The 20,104-nt window shown below is 37.2% G+C and overlaps 1 protein-coding gene across 2 annotated transcripts in view; it reads right to left on the bottom strand.

The window, feature by feature from the left end:
- The window catches only part of NFU1 (NFU1 iron-sulfur cluster scaffold), a 55,148-nt gene extending 36,836 nt beyond the window's left edge, over positions 1–18,312 (bottom strand). Inside the window, exons 1-3 of one of the 2 annotated variants that reach the window (XM_044660904.1) lie at positions 18,219–18,292; positions 7,148–7,251; positions 3,225–3,360 (exon numbers count right to left, since the gene is read on the bottom strand). In XM_044660904.1, the coding sequence (XP_044516839.1) occupies positions 3,225–3,360; positions 7,148–7,251; positions 18,219–18,277 (299 nt within the window). In that variant the 5' untranslated portion in view covers positions 18,278–18,292. Of the gene's footprint in view, positions 1–3,224; positions 3,361–7,147; positions 7,252–18,218 lie in introns of both variants that reach the window. The other variant, XM_044660905.1, reaches the window with a different exon arrangement.
- Between the last annotated feature and the right edge of the window lie 1,792 nt (positions 18,313–20,104).

Here is a 20,104-nt window from a genome sequence, read left to right on the forward strand (position 1 = left end):
TTACACAATGATTTTTCTGTCCAAGTAGCATATAAATTACTTTCTCTCACCTGCTTTCAAAAGCTAGGCTATTTCTGATGCTAGTAATAGAATTGGTATAATTTATGCTCTTTACTCCTGGATTGGTTCCAGTTGGAATGGGTTCACAATTTAGTCTTGAAATGTCTAGAAATTCAGTTATCCTTAAATATATATATAGAATAGTTTCAATTTGTTTTTAAACAAGAACACAGAAAAGGTTTTACCACACTTAACACAGTAATGTAACCATTCTATTTTTTTCTTAAAAACATTATCTATCTCTAATCTTAATCAAGTTGTAGAGCTTCTTAAACTTTAACAAATATTCCATAAGTACCTATTAAGTAGATATCACTGTGGTAAGCAAAGGGTAACAAAGATTATCAAAAGACAGAGTTCCTATTCTCATGAAGCTCACTGTCTCTGAGAATAATAAAACATACAAATAACTATAATAAAAACAAAATGTGTACATAATAATGGTTCAAATCAAATGTTATATAAGGCTTAAGAGGGGAAGGATTATTATTGACCAGGATTGATCTTTCAGAAAGTGTAGGATGAACTGAGATGAAAGAAGCTGAGAAGGCATTCTAGGCCTAGGAAACAGATTGAGCAAAGGAATCATGACAAGAGAGTGGGAGTCCGTATAGGCTATTTGTTTGACCCCTATTCCCAGAGCTCCTCCTTCACTCAGAATGGAGAGGAGCTCCTCTCTAATTCTCTACCATTTAAGGAGGATTCAAGGAATTCACCTCACCACTTCCTACCAAATTGACCTCCTCAATTTCACAATCTCCATATATTCATCATTCTGCAAGATCAAACCAACTCAGTAATTAATACTTCCTTCAGATCATTTCCCACTATAGCTATAGGCCTTCATCATGTTCCAGAACTGGATACTTCCCTGCCTCACAAGACTTTCAATTTATTTTTGTACTATCTTTCTCCATAAATGAGCTACCTCCTTCAGAGCAGGGACGGTCTTTTGCTTTTTGTTGTATCCCCAACTCTTAGCAGAGTGCCTTGTTCATAGTAGGTGTTTAATATAATATTGACTATTTTTTTTACTATTTGTATGTATTCTCTTTATATTTATTCTGAATATACTTAGGTTCTTATTGTCTTCCTCATTACAATGTAAGTTCTTTGTGATTAGAAATTGTTTCATTTATTATAATTATATCTTCAGTACCTAGAATATAGTAACAATTTAATATATGCTCATTGATTAACTGATTTAAGTAGTTTTATTTGGCTAGAATATAGTGAACATGTAAGGAAATATTGTAAAATAAAGCTGGAAAGCAGGATCAAGTCAAATTATAGAGATCCCCGAACATCAAGCTAAGGCATTTGAACTAGGGTATCAAGGTGTATGAAGATGAACTGAGAATATGAGGCACAGTATAAGAGGAAGAGAGGAAAAACGGAACTGCCTGGGTTATGAGGACAAAACTTCAAAGTTCATGATCTTAGAGATAGTAAAATCTAAAGTGTGGTCACATTAATATTTTGCTAAATGGGCCAGAGAGAGGTCAGCGTATTATGAAGCTGAGGAATCATGAGGACAGTGTAACAGGGATGGTCATCAATAAGCATACAAAAGGCTTCTGATGCTTCCTCTGTCCCCAGTGGCTTCCCAGAACCATGACCCAGGTGTTTCCATTGCTGTGGCTAATATCAGTAAGGAAGCAAATCTGAAGGAGAGTTACCTTTAAGTATCTAGCAAGAAGTTACAACAGGAATTGATGATATTAATGAGATTCAAAGACAAAGTAATTTCTGCCTTCCAAAGACAGACAATCTTTTCAAATGGGCTGACCATTCATGGTACAGCTGAACCAGTATAAAAGATCTGAAAGTTATTCTTAATGTTCTCTGTGGCTACGTTTATACTGCTCCAACTTTGAAGTTTGTAACACTCTAGTTACCATTTTCCCATTGTGGATTCCCAAAGTAATATTTGCTTGAATATCCCCAAAGACAAGTTGTCAGATCTGTACGGTGTCAGGACCAATTTACTGTCTACTCGAGTCTCTTGCCCTCTTGTTCAACTGCTGTTCATTTCTTGCCAAATCCTAATCTTGTATAACTCTGATCATCTTTCTTCTTCACCCTTATTTATATTCTGCTGAATGGACCTGGAGAAAATCATGACTGGGTCTATTAAAAATTCGTTACATAATCTTAACTGGATCTACTTTATACTTACCTGAAGAAAATTGAGGTATTCAATGAGAATTTCCTCATCTTTCCTCATCTTCATCTCACATCCCTTCCTTTCCCTTATATGATTCTCCATTCTCTAATCTTCAGTCTGCCCTGATGCCTACAAATACTTCCAAGATGTCTTCCAAGACTTCTAAGGCTCAAATCCAGGAGTTCTTTCCTGTTTTCCTCTCTGATGTTCCCCCTACCCACCCAACTCCTAATACCTTCCCTCTAATATAAATCTGCCATTTACACTGTATATATTTTGTATATAGTTACTTGCATATTATTTCTCACATCAGAATAAAAACTCCTTGAGGGTAGGGACTGTTTTTCCCCCTTTTCTTTGTATCTCTAGGATATTCTTTTTATCCTAGGCACATTGCCCAAGGGCACATAGTATGCTATTACTACATGCTAGTTGACAGAACAACTATCCAAAAGCCCAAAGAAATCAAAGCCTCTTTTCCTTTATGTGTGTGTATGTGTGTGTATGTGTGTTTTCCTGCCCCCCACCCCGAGAACATTTTCCTTTTCTTTGTATAGGACCCAATAATGCAGTCTGAGTTAGTTTAAAAGAAAAAAAAATCAGAAGAAAAGGGAAACAAAGTCCAGTCCTCACTCTTTATGTTTCAAATCTTTAAAAATAAACACTAACATCCATGAAAATGGTAGATGATAAATGAACTACACAGAAAGAATATGTTAAATTCATGGAGGAATTTAGGAAATTGGATGAAGGATGGCAGATGACAGCAATAAGAAAGGAAATAGAGTGATAAATATGTCTGTTTGGGATAAGTGTCTTATGATATTAACTCTTGTTATTTTTCCTTTATCTTCACCTCCAAAGTAAAAAAGCTTTTAGAGAAAATATATCTGATTTATAATGAGAAAACCTAGATCCCATAAACCCATGCTATCTTAACTATGGTTCAGCAGCCACTTGTATTACTTGGGGAAATATATGAAACATTTTAAAGTACCTAGCCAGAGGGGAGCGGAATGCTGTGGCTGGTGTGGGAAAATCCATGGTCTGTGATCCCAGCACTGGTTTTCCTGGAATAAACTTTAAACTGTTCGGGTTGGGGGTATCCTGTGTTTGGATAAACATGTATCGCACTGAAAGATGAAAGAAAGAAAAATATGTTATTCTAGAAAAACATTGTGAAAAATCTCAATGTTTTTAAAATTGTCCCTTAAGAACTCAAAATATTCTTAAAAGTTAGACAGTCTTTAGTGTCCAAAAGATGGAAAATACTTATTAAAGAAACTTTAGTCATTTTCGCAAAATGGCTTTAATATTATATTTTGGGATGTTGTTCCTATACACTCAAGTATGTTCTCTATAATACTGATCCTGAAGCAAAATGCTTCATTTGTTCTGTCTAAAACAGCATACTTCCTTTAAAGAAAAAAAAAATTAGAAGTTTAATACTGAGAATGCAAATTGCTTTCTGGATTGTTTCTTTCAGAAAAATCAGGATGATTTCTCTTTCTTACTGTTCCTTCCAGTCTCCAGGTTGGTTGAAAATAGATTTATTTTTATCATGGGCAAAAATAAGAAGAAAATTGAAGTTTTCTTTTTCTATCTTGCAATTATGACAACTAGTTGATGAAATGATGAACCAATAATTTATAGTATTAAATTATGCTATCATAACAACAATTCTTTGGACCAAAATAAAATTAAAACTATCCTTTCACAAGCAGAACTACTTAAATATATGAACAAGTACTTAGGGATACGGTGAGATAACAAAGTAAAAACACACTTTATTTTAGACTTAAAAGGAAGACTATTTGGCAAGATATGTGGTTGCCATGGAAATGTTCTATATTCACCACTCTGAAAATATACTCATATCTTGACCCTTTCTCCTTATTTGAGAGGGGAAGAGGAGGGAATGGATGTGAGAAATAAGGAGAGTGAGACAGATTAACTATTATTATTTACTATTTGTTTTAATTCTGTATTGGAGTGTTTGAAGAGAACAGTCCCACTGGGAAGTAAATTGAAGGATTGCTCATCTACCTGAATACAAGAAAGTAGATAAAGAACAACAGATGAGTCAGGGAAAGGTCTTATCATAGTAAGTGGGTCCGATGCAAAATTTTACTCTAATCTCAATTGGGCCCTTCTTTAAAAAGGCAATTCTTTTACTTGGCTCTTACGGATTTCCTATCACACTGTACAAAGCAGTTCTTCAAAACCATTTCCTCTACTCAAACACCTAAATGCCACCTCTTCCCAACTTTCTCAGCAAACAATTTCATGTATTTCTTTAATGAGAAGATCAAGACCATCAGAGGTAAACTCCTTATTTCCATCATCTTTTTTTATATTACTACATCCTCTCTTATTATTTCCCTTGAATCAAGGGAAAAGGCAGCTCTTCTTTTTGTCAAAGGTAACCCCTTTATCTGTATCCTTAATCCTATCCTCTTCTTTCCCTTCCAGCACTTTGCTCCTCCAATAATTGGGTCTCCTCCCCCAAATCCCCTTCAACTTTTCCCTCTACACAGCCTGCTAAATAAAACAAATTCCTCAAGCTGGCTTGCAAGGTCCACAAAAATATGATTCCAACTAGCCCTATTTCATAGTAATCTATGGTCCAGATGAACTATGCAATGATCTTGTCCTGAACTTTGCCAGTTACAAGCCTTTGAATATCACTGACCTTGCTTCAATGCCTGAAATAGACTTCTTCTGTGTCTATAATGCATTAACCCCTTCTTTAAAGGTTCAGATTAGGTGTGAATTCTTCTGATTTCCAAGCTTAACACAGTTCCTTCCATCTCAAATCTCACTATGCTTTTTGATTTCTCCTACATACTTTACATTTTCAAGCTTCATACTAATTGACCCTCTGAAGTTTCTATCACTATTAACAACCCCACTCACTATATAGCCTTGCTTTTATCAGCTTCAGAGATATTAAATGTTCCTCATTCTCCTCTTAAATCACTAAACACTCCCAATGTTTTTGAAGGCTACTCAAATAATTCCTAATGCCCTAATGTGAGTATTCCCCAAAAATCTGTCCTTGGCCCTCTTCTCTTCTCTTTCTATACTCTCTCACTGACAATGTAATTTATCCCTATGACTTAAATATCACTTTCCCCAATTTTTTTTTTTTTTATCCTGGGACTCCATTCTAGGAGCATAGGGCCACAACCAGTAGGCAATGGGTCGCTCAGGGTCACCCAGCTGGGAAGTGTCTGAGCCCAGATTTGAACCTAGGACCTTTCCTCTCTAGGCTTGGCTCTCAATCCACTGAGCTAGCCCAGCTGCCCCTACTTTAGGTTGCAGTTTCTTTAGCAGATGTAGTTTTTACAGGGTGGGGTTGCTAGCCCCACGCCCAACCCTCCTCCTTTTTCATCGGGGCTAGGGACCGTCCTTAGCCCAGGAGTGGTAAGGGTGGGCGATAGGGGTCAAGTGACTTGCCCAAGGTCACACAGCTGGAAGTGTCCGAGGCCGGACTTGAACCTAGGACCTCCAGTCTCTAGGCCTGGCTCTCAATCCACTGAGCCACCCAGCTGCCCCCAAATACTTATCTTTAATTCTGACTTCCTTCTAAGCTCCAGACTTCAGTCTCAAACTTCTTTCTGGATGGCTTCACTTAGATGTCCTATCATCAACTCAACATATCTAAAACCTAGCTCATCACTTTGGCAATGCTGTATAATGAAGAGAGCATTGGACTGGAAGTCAAGATCTGAGTTCAAATCCCACCTTGGACAATTAATATTGACTTCCAGTCCAATGTGTAAAAATGAACGGATTGTATTAAATGACTTATCAAGTATCTTCCTGCTCTAAATTTAGGATTCTATGAGACTCTCTACTCATCTTGATTCTTATTCTGACTTCAGTATCTGTCCACTGGCACTACCATTCACCTGTTTGGGGTCTGGTATTTTATTTGCCTTTTCGATTTCCCTCATCCTTATTCCAAACTAGATTAATAGATCTAATTAAATCAAAATAAAAAAACAGTAAATAATATAACTTGTTCACCAATGGTAAGAACCAAGAGGTTAATGAAATAAGATCCCCAAAATTAAGAGGTCTAAGTGAATTTTTGTCAAATAGCTGTGTTATTCTACACTTATACTTCAGGTATTTGGTGTTCTAAGAAATAAGATTGTCTAGAAAATAAAATATTCATTTTCCTGTTCAAATCATCTTTCCCTAATGGTGTAGTTGGTGGTACAATGGATGGAGTGCTGGGCCCACAGTCAGGAAGATTTGAGACAAATGTGGTCTCAAACACTTGCAACATTATTATCCTGGCAAGTCATTCAATATGTTTGCTTCAGTTTTCTCAACTGTAAAAATGGATAATAATAGCATCTACTTTGTAAGATTGTTGTGAAGAAATAAACAAGATAACATTTATAAAAAGCACTTAGCACAGTGCCTAACTTAATAAATGCTTATTCCTTCCCTAATTTTATCTATATATGATATGCATATATACACACATACATATGTGTGAATATGAGGTATATATGAAATAAAAACTTATACTTCTATTGTCTTCTAACAAGTTATCACCTTTAATAAGTAACCAATGTTGTGTTAAAGATAGGACAAAGTACCCAGAGAATGCACATATAAAGAAAAAATTCAACTATTGCAGCATAAAACAAAATTACTCTTTTATAGGCTAAGATTGTAATATTTGCCCAATGAAGGCAATGCTAAAAAAAAAAAAAAATCCCTGCAAAATGGAGGAAGGGGTCTCTTACAAGTCTCAATTTTGTGATCCTACGAAATGATTTATTTTACAGATCTCCAAATTTTAAAAATATAACTTATTCTCCTATTTTGGAGAATGTCAGTCTTAGAACAGTTCCATTAGCTTTTATGAAATTCAATTTATAATAGAAGGGAAAACTTTACCTGTGTTATATATTGCTGTGAATGGAGGCAAAAACTGTCTTTGTACATATTGATGCAGAGATTGCTTCCTAATGTTGTTCGTATTTAGCTTTATATTATAAAATCTAAATTAAAAAAAGAAAAAGAAGTTACATCTGAGTTTCAACTCTTTAAAATTAAAAAAAAAGGCATAAAAGTGAAAAGTTATCAGCCACAAAAAGCACTAGAACCACAATAATTATGGGACTTGATTTTCATTTCACATAATAATCTTTCTTCACAAAGTCCCACTTCAATTTGCTTCACTGAAGTGTGAAGGTAAAGAGGGTTCACATCAGTAGAACATTAGATCTGGCAAGTTCTTCTATAATTTTGGAAAGGCTTCATAAATGGTCTACTCTAGACAACAGATATAGTCTATTTTTTTTAAAACCCTTACCTTCTGCCTTGGAGTCAATACTGTATATTGACTCCAAGGCAGAAGAGTGGTAAGGGTAGGCAATGGGGGGTCAAGTGACTTGCCCAGGGTCACACAGCTGGGATGTGTCTAAGGCCAGATTTGAACCTAGGACCTCTCATCTCTAGGCCTAACTCTTAATCCACTGAGCTACCCAGCTGCCTCCAGATATAGTCTATTTTTAGAGGACTACCCTAGCTAAGCACATAAAGGCACATTAACAGTAGGCTTGCCACTTAAATGAAGAAATTTTTGGCCATGGTAATCCATGAAACAAACCTTTTAAATGGTTTCAGTACTGAATCTCCTTTCTGCTTCTACAATAGCAAAAGAGAAGCAGGGAAAAGGGCAGAAAAAAGATCAGATTGTTCAGACTATCGATAAATTTTAATCTGACTATTGATACTCTAATGTAAGTTCCTTGAGCAAGGATTTCAACAACTGAACATATTGCTGAGGAGCTGAATCATATCTTTGTTGACATTCTTGCTATTAGCAAAATCAGAACACTACAGTTAAATGGGAGTATGACTCAGGTATTCCTTGGAGAAGCAAAGGAAGAAGTGGGCATACCTGGGTACACTCAAAGACAATAAGAAACATTATTTCCTGGGACATTTGGTCAATATTTTATAACTATTTTTTAAAAACTACCATGAAACTAATTAGTTTATGCATCAATATCAGTTGCTAAGATGAATATGTAAAGAAATTCTATAAAGAATTTGGTAATGCCTTCCAAATTAAATCAGCATAAGTGACAACTTAGTGGCTTTGATGAAACAGTGGAAAAAAGTAGGAATGGGGAAAAATAAATGCTAAAGCATTACTCAGGAAGACAGAATGGGAGATCAAAGAATCCTTATATGATGAAAACGTCTTTTGAAAAATGTTTGGACAAATAATGCCCATTTGAATCTGGTCTCAGACACTTACCAGCTATTGTGACCTTGAGCAAGTCATTAAACTCCAATTGCCTAGTCCTAATTGATCTTCTGCCTTGGAACCAATACTTAGTATCAATTCTAAGACATAAAGTCAGGGTTTAAAAATAATTCCCAATCCATGTGAACTGGAAAAACTTCCAGGAATTGATGCAGAGTGAAAGGAGCAGAGCCAGAAGAACATTGTACACAGAGACTGATACACTGTGGTAAAATCGAATGTAATAGACTTCTGTACTAGCAGCAATGCAATGACCCAGGACAATTCTGAGGGACTTATGGAAAAGAACACTACCCACGTTCAGAGGAAGAACTAAAGGAGTGGAAAGAGAAGAAAAAAACTTGCTTGAATACATGGATTGATGCAGACATGATTGGGGATGTAAACTCGAAACACCAATGCAACCATCAACAATTTGGAAATAGGTCTTGATAGATGACACATGTGCATTGGCTATGGGGGGAAGGGCAGGAAGGGGAAGGGGAAAGTAAGAACATGAATCATGTAATCACGGAAAATTTTTCTAAAAAATAAAAATTAAAAAAATAAAAATAAAAATAATTCCTAAGTGTCTGAAAAACAACATAAAAATCAAACATTAAATCTTGAGAGCAAAAGAATTGTAATTATTGTGTAGGAATGTAGGAATTATCACTGAGTTGAATTATCAAAGCTAATAATAAGAATTAGATTTTTTTAAAGCATGAATGAGAAAAAAGATATAAGTAAAATAACTTAATCTTGAATATTTAAATAGCAAATACACAATAAAAAGTGGAAAATGAGCATCCAAAATAATACTGACACCAAGAACAATTTTATCCAGAAGTTTAATCAATGTAAATTACCATGAAGACCAAAAAAGCCCAAAAACCACCTTAGTCAACAATCATAAGACTTACCTGCCCCAAACAAAGAAACAACTGCCAAAGGCAACACCATATTAGAATATAAATGTGTTTGTAAATCTTACAAAGGAAGATGGATGAGTATGTATAGTGTTGGTTCACAGAGAACCAGATTAAAGAAAGTTTGATAAGATGCCCAACTAAGCGAGGTCATTCCACAGATATTTAAAGATAAGAATGTAAAGATAACAAGCAAGGAAAAAACCCAAACTGAAAAATACTTGTAAAAATCTTAAACTTTTTTTCAACAAGGACAAAGCAACTGTACTTACAGAATTTATATTTACAGAAAAGATGGAAAAGCACTAAAAAGGAACAAAGATGGGGAAAGCAGCTGGGTTAGACCCATTATATAAATAGAGAAAATCTCTACTGTAGCAGAGACAATCATGAGGAAAGCCAAAATACAAGATAACTGAAGATAGGAAAAATACTAAAGGGGGGAAAAAAGCTTAGGCCCTAAAAAAATAACCAAGAGAATTATCAATAATTACTAACCTATATGCCTCTTCTCCCCCCTGTACAAAAATCACTTTGAAGCAGTCATACATGAATTAAGTTTCCTTAATGAGGGTATTGATAGGAAGCCAGGAAGCTTTTTCAAGGATATTCAATAATATGTCATATCTTTACCATTTCATAATTAACTGAAAAGATATAATAGAGTATGTAAGATCCCTCTGAGCTTACCATTTATAGATTATGAAAAAGCACTAAGTTTGGTAGAATAAGATGTTGCCTTACAGGCTCTTTAACAACAAAGTGTTTCCTATCACCACATCACAATCATTCAGAATCTCTTGTAAAATATAATAGATATGAAAATAATACAGTACTGTTGTTTAAGCCAGGAAGAACAAAAACAGAAAGAAAATTATAGACCAATTTCATTAATGAATATAGAGCAAAAATTATAAATAAAATACTAGCAAGGTGAATATAGCAATATATTACAAGTATCATTCACTATGACCAGGCGGAACAGGAATGCAGGGCTGGTTTAATATTAGGAAAACTATCAACATAATTGACCATATCGATAACCAAACTAAAAAAAATCACATGATTATCTCAATAGATGCAGAAAAGGCCTTCAATAAAATATAACACTCATTCCTATTAAAAACACTAGAAATAGGGGGCAGCTGGGTAGCTCAGTGGACTGAGAGTCAGGCCTAGAGACGGGAGGTCTAGGTTCAAATCCAGCCTCAGACACTTCCCAGCTGTGTGACCCTAGGCAAGTCACTTGACCTCCATTGCCCACCCTTACCACTCTTCCACCTAGGAGCCAAAACACAGAAGTTAAGGATTAAAACAAAACAAAACAAAACAAAACAAAAACACTAGAAATCATAGGAATAAATGGGTCGTTCCTTAAAATGATAACTAAAACCTAAAATCTACAGCAAGCATCATCTGCAATGGAGATAAGTTAGAAGCCTTCCCAATAAGAACAGGAGTGAAGTAACAATAATCATTATCACCACTATTATTTAATATTGTAGTAAAAATGCTAGCTTTAGCAATAAGGGAAGAAAAAGAAATTGAAGGAATTAAAGAAGGCAATGAGAAAACTTAACTTTCACTCTTCATAGATGATATGATGTCATACTTAGAGAACCTAAATAATCAACTAAAAAAACTAATTGAAATAATTAATAACTTTAGTAAAGTTGCAGGATACAAAATAAATCCACATAAATCATTTCTATATATTACTAATAAAGAGCAAGAGTTAGAAAGAGAAATTCCATTTAAAATCACTCTAACAATGTAAAATACCTGGGAATCCACTTGCCTAGGCAAACACAGCAATTATATGAACCCGATTACAAAACAGTTTCCACACAAATAAAGTCAGATCTAAACAATTGAAAAAATATGAATTGCTCATTAATAGCTCACAGGCTGAGCTAATATAATAAAAATGACAATTCTATCTAACTTAACTTATTTATTCAATGCCAAACCAATCAAATAATTATTTTATAGAACAGGAAAAATAACAAAATCCATCTGAAAGAACAAAAGGTCAAGAATATCAAGGGAACTAATGAAAAAAAAATGTGAAGGAAGGTCTAGCAGTACCAGATCTCAAACCATACTATAAAGCAACAATTATCAAAACAATCTGGTACTGGCTAAGGAATAGATTGGTAGGCTAATGGAATAAGATTAGGTACACAATATACTGTTCTAAATGACCACAGAAATCTAGTATTTGATAAATCCTGCAGGAATTGAAGTAGAGCAAAATAAGCAGAACTGGGAGAATATTGGAACAGCAATATTAGACCATGATTATCTGTGAAAACTTGGCTATTGGCAGCAATGCAATGGTCTGAGATAATCCTAAAAGACTTATGAGAAGGAATGCTATCCACCTCCAGAGAAAGAACAGTTGGAGTTGTCTTTCACATCAGTGTAGCTTTGGTTTTATTTGGGGGTTTTGATTATGTATGAGTGTGCTCTTACAACCATAAGGAATACAGAATTGTGTTTTGCATGACAATAAAAAACCACTAGAAGAAATAAAAAGGAAAAAAAAAAGAAAACATGATAGAAATAATCCTGTTAAGTGAATCTTTTAAACACTGGGTTAGGAATAAACAGGGAGATGTATGCTTGCCAAAAGGCATTCACGTGTGATAGAGGAGATCCAACAGAGTCCAAGCTGAAGAGGGTCTCCTTATGGATTGTGAGGTCCTTCAGATGCTTGTTTGCTAATATCGTGCTAATTGCATCAATTCTTAGAACACTATAGAGCCTCCTGGAAGAAATCCAGCTTCTTCTCAGAGTGAAAATTCTTACTTCCTCTTATAGTGATCACCTATCTCTTTTCAACTATGCCACTATCCTATTCAAACCCGCCCCGCCCTTCCAAAAAGCAGCATAGACTGAGAATCAGAGTATACTTTGTAGTGGCAAGAGCTATAAGAAAAAATTATTGGGCATATCTATCCTTTCACAGGTCTTGAATTAAATCCAATAAGTCATTCAAAGCAGTTTGGCTAGACCACCCTGCCACATGGCATATGAAGAATAAAAGTGAGTTAAGATTAAAGCACGCATGTGAATGGATAATCTCTAGGTATGTTTATATTGAACAGTTCAAATGGATGAACTCCTAGAGCTCAACAAGAGGAAAGTAGGAAGGATTGCCTTCAGGAAACTGCAAAACTACTTTAAATGACTCCAAACCTCCACTGAAAACAAAGGTCCATCTTTTTAATATCATCATTCTACCAGTGTTGCTGTAGAGCAATGAAACAAGGAATATAAGTCTTCAAAGAATTAAACATAGTTTTCACATTTTCACAAAGAGAGTGATGGAGAGGCTCAGGATAATTGTGAATGATCCAAAACATTTAACCCATGAGGAAATCTAAAGAGGCATAAAGGTGTTATCAAGAAATAGTATGACAGGGGCAGCTGGGTAGCTCAGTGGAGTGAGAGTCAGGCCTAGAGACAGGAGGTCCTAGATTCAAACCCGGCCTCAGCCACTTCCCAGCTGTGTGACCCTGGGCAAGTCACTTGACCCCCATTGCCCACCCTTACCACTCTTCCACCTATGAGACAATACACCGAAGTACAAGGGTTTAAAAAAAAGAAGAAGAAATAGTATGACAGAAAGATGAGCTAATCATATGGAATAGGGATGATAGATAAACAGTCAAAAGTTCTCTACTAGAAACTGAAATGTCAGGATTTGATGAACAAAGCTTCTAGCACCCTGGCTAGACTCTTATGATGAAAGTATGGGAGAATAAGGGCAAAAATCATGCAAAATAGCAGGCATGGATGGGTTGTGATCTATAGCACTGGACGAAATTTACAAACCTCTGAAATCACAGATCCATTTGAATATTAAATAATGTTTCCAGTGGCTAGACATGCTGAACACTTATACAACTCACAAACAGGTATAACTCTAAATGAAAGGCATACCCTATCAAAAGTAAACTAGAAGACATAATTGATAACTGGGACCCTATAGGCCTCTGTGTAGCAGTACACAACTAGATTTTCCTATTTTCCCTAATTCTAAGGTAAAAAGGTAACAAAGATATACTGTATATACGTGGCCAGAGTAGTAGCTTCTTCTCAGAATAAAAATTCGTGGTTCCTCCTATAGTAATCATTTCTTTTCCTTTTCAATCAGCTTTCCCCCTTCTTGCTCCCCAGTATGTAAGAGTCTTATGAACCAGAGCATGGAATAGCAAGGACTATCAGATAAAATTCTATCTCTTCACAGTTCTTGTATTAAATAGTTAGTCCAAAGTTGTTTCACAAATTCACTAATATGAAATGACTACAAATGTCCCTCATTATTATGTATGGGATACCATAAGAAGGAAAATCATGAAAATTTGGTTTGAGTTCTCTAATCTATTATAGGAAGATTGAGCTCAACGTTAAGCTTCTCTCCCTGTTTCATTTCACTCTTAGGAGAGCATACTTAATTTAGTACTTCTAAATCTGTGATTTTTTGATGATGTTGGTACTCTAAAGCAGGTAGACAGATTTAGTAGATGGTCTTTGATAACTGATATGGCTGAAAAATTCATCATTCTGTAATCATTTGGTAATGAAACTCTTCTTGGTACCTACACTTAAGATAATCTTTTCTTTTAAATTTGAGATTTGAAACATAAATACCTCAGTTCCAGAGAAAAGAATAAGCAACTAACTTGTGAGGTTTTATCTTACTATCCAAATGCTAACAACACTTCAGGGAAGCTAGGTGGCTCAGTGGATTGAGAGCCAGGCCCAGAGATGGGAGGTCCTGGTTCAAATCTGACCTCCAACACCTCCTGGCTGTGACCTAGGCTTAACACCCATCGCCTAGCTCTTACCACTCTTCTGCCTTTGAACTAATACACAGTATTGATTCTAAAAATGGAAGGTAAGGGTTAAAAAAATGGGAGGCAATAAGACAGTTGAACTGGGGTAGGCAATGAATTTGATTAACTTTGCACTTCGGCCAATAGCAAAAAGTTTGTTTTTTCTTTAAATAAATCCTTTGCTTTCTTTGGCTAACACAAAACACATATTGACCCAGAAAAGCTGGTTCAAAATTGGGGAAAATGTTTGCTTTGATTATTCTTTTAAAATAGATGTGTGGGGAGAGCATAGCATTTAATGGCAAAAATTAATGATACCTATTACAAACATCTATTTATGTAGAAGCAGCTTGGTGGCACAGGAGATAGAGTGCTAGGCTTAGAGTCAGAAAGACCTGAGTTCAAATCAGCTTCAGACATTTACTAGCTATATGATCCTGGGCAAGTCACTTAAACTCCATTTGCTTCAGTTTAATCACACCTAAAAAAGAGATAATAATAGCACCTATTCTTCTGGGGTTATTATATCAAGTAAGATAATAACTGTAAAATGTTAAATAAGTGCTACTTAAATGTAAGTTATTATTATTTAGAATAGCTATGCTTGTGATGAACTTGTACTTCTTGAGCAGTTTTGGCATGAAATCCTAAATACCCAAATAAAGAGGACAGAAAAAGAGTGGGAATGCTATCAATGTTGTCATAGAAATAATGCTGAATCATAAGTCTGGAAATTTGGTTACTAGTCCAACATCTAACATTAAATATTTATGGACATTATTTATGGAAATTTATGGAAATCATTGGACAAATTATTTAACCTTGTCAAAGGACACTGCACATACTTCAGTGACTTTGTTAATTCAGGTTTTCATTTTCCTAAGGACTATCACAAATCCTCTCTCTATATGCAAGATATATGTTGTTCATTCTTTGTTTTGAAGAGGGCCAATGACATCACAGGGTGATGGCTAGATTTGTATGTGAAATGGATTTAAATGAGTCAGAATTGCCCCATCTTCAGCAGCTCTCTTTTCCAGAGTTAACTAAGTCTAGTTGCAAGACAAAATTAGGAAGACTGAAGATGGCCAGGGATGCAGTGGATAACCTTGGCATCTTCAATGTCTGACCAAGCGCTAAGTGCTCCTGGCCATTGGAACAAATTGTTCTCACCTGCTCACTCCACTGACGGAAGTCTTCATATGCTGACATATAGAAGGCACTTAATAAATGATTACTAATTTGTTAGATAGTCTTCATTTATGTCCCTGCATTCAAACTGCTAATGATCTTTCCAAATTTAACTAGGACTGATGCTTTGGACAACAGTCAAATCACTAATACCAATGCTAATGGAGGAGGAAATAACCCACTATTCTTTGGTTCTACTCCCAATTCCTTTGATAGCTGTCATATTCAAACTCCCAGAGTTTGAATACGACATATCCCAGACCCAAACTCCCTTCCCTGGAGCTACCACTTCCTTATAAGTGTGGCCCCCACTTGAATATATAAGTTCTTTGCAAGGGTAGGAGGAGAGACTAATTTACTTTTGTACATAATAGGTAGTAGGTACTAAAAACATACTAATTTTCTCCCCAACTCCCTTTCCCTATCCTCCAGCACCTGGCACAGTGTGGGAATTTGATAAATTATATACCTCAGACTATAGAGCACTAAGGAGCCACTCTTCCTTGAGGTAGAATCATGGGACCTATTAACAAATCTTTGTAATGGTTCTTAGGAAAAGTTAAAAGGCAGAAAATATAGTGCAGAGACATTTCATTCATTCATACCCACCTTGGGCCTGTTCTCAAAGCCTTTACAACTTGATAGAAGTCACCAGAACTTAAAGTCAGATGATCCCAGGGTTATTATTTCTATGTCATGATGAAGTATCTGAGCAAGTCTTTAGAAGAAGTATTACAAAGTTGCTAAGCCTTTTAAAAAGTGAAGTGAATTTCTGGGCCTGCATTTCTTCATCTATAAGATGATTAAGAAACTAAGCTTTGACTAGATGTTTCTTTTCTAGATCTAAGATCATATTATTAATGAGAAATTAGCATATGGTATAAATTGAGGGAAAGAATAGCAACACATGTAAATTAACAATTATATATCATCTCTATAATTAAAAACATTTATTGTTTACTTACTATGTCTAACTCTTTCTACCCAATTTAAGCTTTTCCTGGATAGGAACAACCCCCTACTTGAGTCACAAGGTGATATAGTGGCAAAATCATTGGCCTTGATATTGTAAGACCTTAGTCTGAGACTGAGCCCGGTCAGTTACTGTATAATTTTGGGCAAGACACTTATCATTTTCTCTTTCTGAGGCCAGATCTTCTTATCTGTAAAATGAGTATGGTAATACCGGTACTAGCTACTTCATAAAATTTCTATAAAGCTCAAATGAAATTATGGATATAATGTGCTATATCAACTTTAAGCATTATTATATAAATAAGCTATTATTATACTCTTGTTTTTCCTCATAATATGTTTTGTAAATCCAAGCTGATTTCAGGTCCATTAATTTTATTACCTAGACACTATGCTAGATGATGATGATACAATCTAATGAGGGGGAGGAGATATATATATATATATAAATCAATCAACAAGCATTTTGCTAAGTGATTATTACATGTAGACACTGTATTGGATGCTGGAGAGCTGAATCGGTTCTAGCTAATATTTATACTGTGTTTACTATGTGCCGGGTGCTTTACAAACATGATCTCATTTGATCTTCACAACCTATTATCCCCATTTTATAGATTTGGTAACTGAGACAAACTAGGTTCGTTGACTTTCCTAGAGTCACATAGCTAGTATTTCAGGCCAAATTTGCTCTCAAGTCCTTCTGACCTTAGGACCAGCATTTTATTCACTGTCACCTTACTGCTGGAGGTTACATTCTATTGGGGGTGACGTGTGTATATATAAATATATAAAAATAGATACATGGTGATATGGATACAAAGAACTTATAAGAGGAAGAGTGCTAGAGAGAGATTTTTACTTCAGGAAAGAGTCAACTAAATTCCCTTTCAGCTCTGGAATTGTTTTAAAGAATTCTAGCCCTATTGTTCCACCTAGTCCTGACATCCTCTGTTTTAAGGTCCCTTCCAGACTGGGTATTGTGTGGGCAGATGTAAGATTATAGAATCTTATTTTAAGGTCCTTCCCTGCTCTGATATTTTATGTTATCTGTTCCACTAAATGTAAGGTCTCTTCTAGCTGACACTACCTTCTTTAGTTCCTTCCATCTCCAACAGTCAATCTTCTAAGATCTCTTTGTAGTTCAGCAATTCTACGTCCTAGGGTTCCTTTCAACTAAATATTCTATTTGTTCTAAATCCCCTTCCAGCTCTAAAAATGTTGCACCCCAAGCAGATCCTCTTCCAGTTCGGATACAATTTCTTATTCTAAGGCCCTTTCTAACTGATCCTAAGCCCTATGTTCCACAACCCTCTCCAGCTCTAGAATCTTATGTCCCAAAGCCCTTTGCGGCCGACACTCCCCAAGTTTGGCATCCCTTTCTCCCCTCCTAACCCGTGGCAGCTGGGGAGGGACGGCACTGAAGGACACCCGTATCCGGGGTTCCAAGAACGGAATAAAGGTCAGGGGAGGTGGGCCTGGGCCTGGTCCAACCGAGCCGCCCAAGGCCCAGCCGGCTGGAGAAGGGAGGGACCAGGGAGTCACCGCCCCTCGAGGACACCATTTCCGCCTGGGACTTGGAAGGGAATGAGTGGGGAGGGGAGGGGAGAGGAGGTCAGGCAACGGGGTCCAGTTCCCCTCCTCCCCCTAGAGAGCAGGATACACTTGAGGGCATGTTGCTAAGAAGATATGGCCGACCCCAATCCCTCTCCTGGGGCTTCAGCCTCAAGTCCTCCCATTCCCCACCCGCGGGCTCCGGGAGCATCACCTACCGCCCGCGCAGCCCAGCCAAAGCTGCCGCGGCTCCCAAAGCCAGCCAGCCTGCAGACATCTTAGCTACTTAGCTGCGCAAGTGTGGAGCAAGGACCCTCCCCCTCCCCTTCACCCCAGAACAGTAGGCTTTACCAAACGCCTGTTCAGAAAGGCCGGAAATGAAGTAGGCAAGGACCTCCTTAAAGAAGAAGGGTCTCGGAGAGTGGCGTGTGGAATTGACAGCCCTCTGCTGGTCAGTTCAGGAATTGCAGAGTCCTTCCAGGGAAAACTGACTAGTCCCGTTGGGAGCCACGTGGTTTTGTTGTTTGTTCCTTACCTTGAACGAAAGTGCAGTTTCCTAGCAAAATCTACACAGATTCGTGAAGCTCATCTCAGGTTCTTCCTAAATTAAATAGAGTATAGCATGAGAAGGGACCATAGAGCTGGCGGCCCGAAGTCAAAACCTGCTTTGGTTGCAAAATGTATTGCCTCACCCCTAGCTACTTCCTCACCCCAAAGACATCAGCTTCATCCTTAAAATCAAGATAAGTATCCTCCCGCCCATCACTCTCCTGGGGTTGCTGTGAGGAAGGCATTCTGGCAGGGATGGGAGCAGCTATCTCCATTGTCAAATTTTTAGAACGAGGAAATCGGATTAGTTTATTGTCTCATTCTTAAGAAAGTAATGAAGAAAATGTCAGTAATGCCGATGAAATTTTAAAATGTCGGAGGCAAATTCCATTCCCTCCCCGACCCCCCTCCGCCCCCAAGAATCAGCTAAACGTTTGCTAGTCTGTAATTTGGAATGCTATATAAATAAGAACTCTTATTGTTAGAGATGAATTTGGTCCCTCCTTTTACAGAAGAAGAACCTGACTTCAGCTGAAAGAGGTTAAAGATTGCCCCAGGTTCACAAATCTTGGGGAGCTGGCTTGGAATTACTGTTTCCCACTGCCCCCTTTAAATCCAACTAACTCCACCTCCACATGCCCATTTTCCTGGTGTTAAACCCCAGTGTATCTTCCTAGTATTCTCTTAGTTTATAACCCCATTATCTTAGCTAACTTAGACTACCATTACCTGCTGCTACCTCATAGCAAGATTCCTCAAGTGAGAGGATCTCAGATCACCTGAAGGGCAACTTGGTTCCTTTATCTCCTGCTAAGCCTAGTGTGTCCCCTGAGGGAAGGCTGTAAGTGGCCTGGCAGGGTCTTACATCTACCTGAAAGCAATGTTTTGATCTGTGCTAGCTCAAGGCAGCTTCCACCTCCTACTGCCAGCCTGGTCTCCCAGCTAGGATGGAGAGCCCCCATATGGGAAAAGAGAAGCAACCTACCCTCTGACTTCAGGCCTTCTATCTCCCACTGTACCTGTCATTTGGGAGAAGTGGAAGAGGAAAGCTGGGAAGGAATGAGGCTTCTTTTTCCTACTGTATAAACTCATTTTTCATCTCCAGCTGTGCCCTTTCCCAGCCTAATCTCCAGTCTTAGGAAGGAAGAGGATTTGTGAAGGTAGACCTCTCATCTGACTATGTGCTCTCCTTTGAGGCATGTTTACCTTCACCTTACTTTCCAGCTTCTCTTGGGAAGAAGAGTGGCACCTTCCACTCAGTGTTGAACATTTTCCTCCTTGGTCATACCCTTCACATCTCAGTGGCTGAATTCCTATAGATTTGCATCTAAATCCCATTCTCTACCACTCACCACCCAATTCCTCATTTCTAAGCCCCTCAACAGTCCCACCCCAAAATTTCAACCCAAAACCACCCAGCCCTTCCACTGTACTTTCTGAAATGCCTGTTCCATAGGCAACAAAACTTCCTTTCATTTTAAATCTTATCCTTTCCCACTCCTTCCAGCTACTAGAGCTTAATGAAGCTTGGCCTTCCCCCTGAAGACCCAGGCTT

The sequence above is a fragment of the Gracilinanus agilis genome, chromosome 2 (assembly GCF_016433145.1).
Source record: "Gracilinanus agilis isolate LMUSP501 chromosome 2, AgileGrace, whole genome shotgun sequence".
Taxonomy (NCBI): Eukaryota; Metazoa; Chordata; class Mammalia; order Didelphimorphia; family Didelphidae; genus Gracilinanus; species Gracilinanus agilis.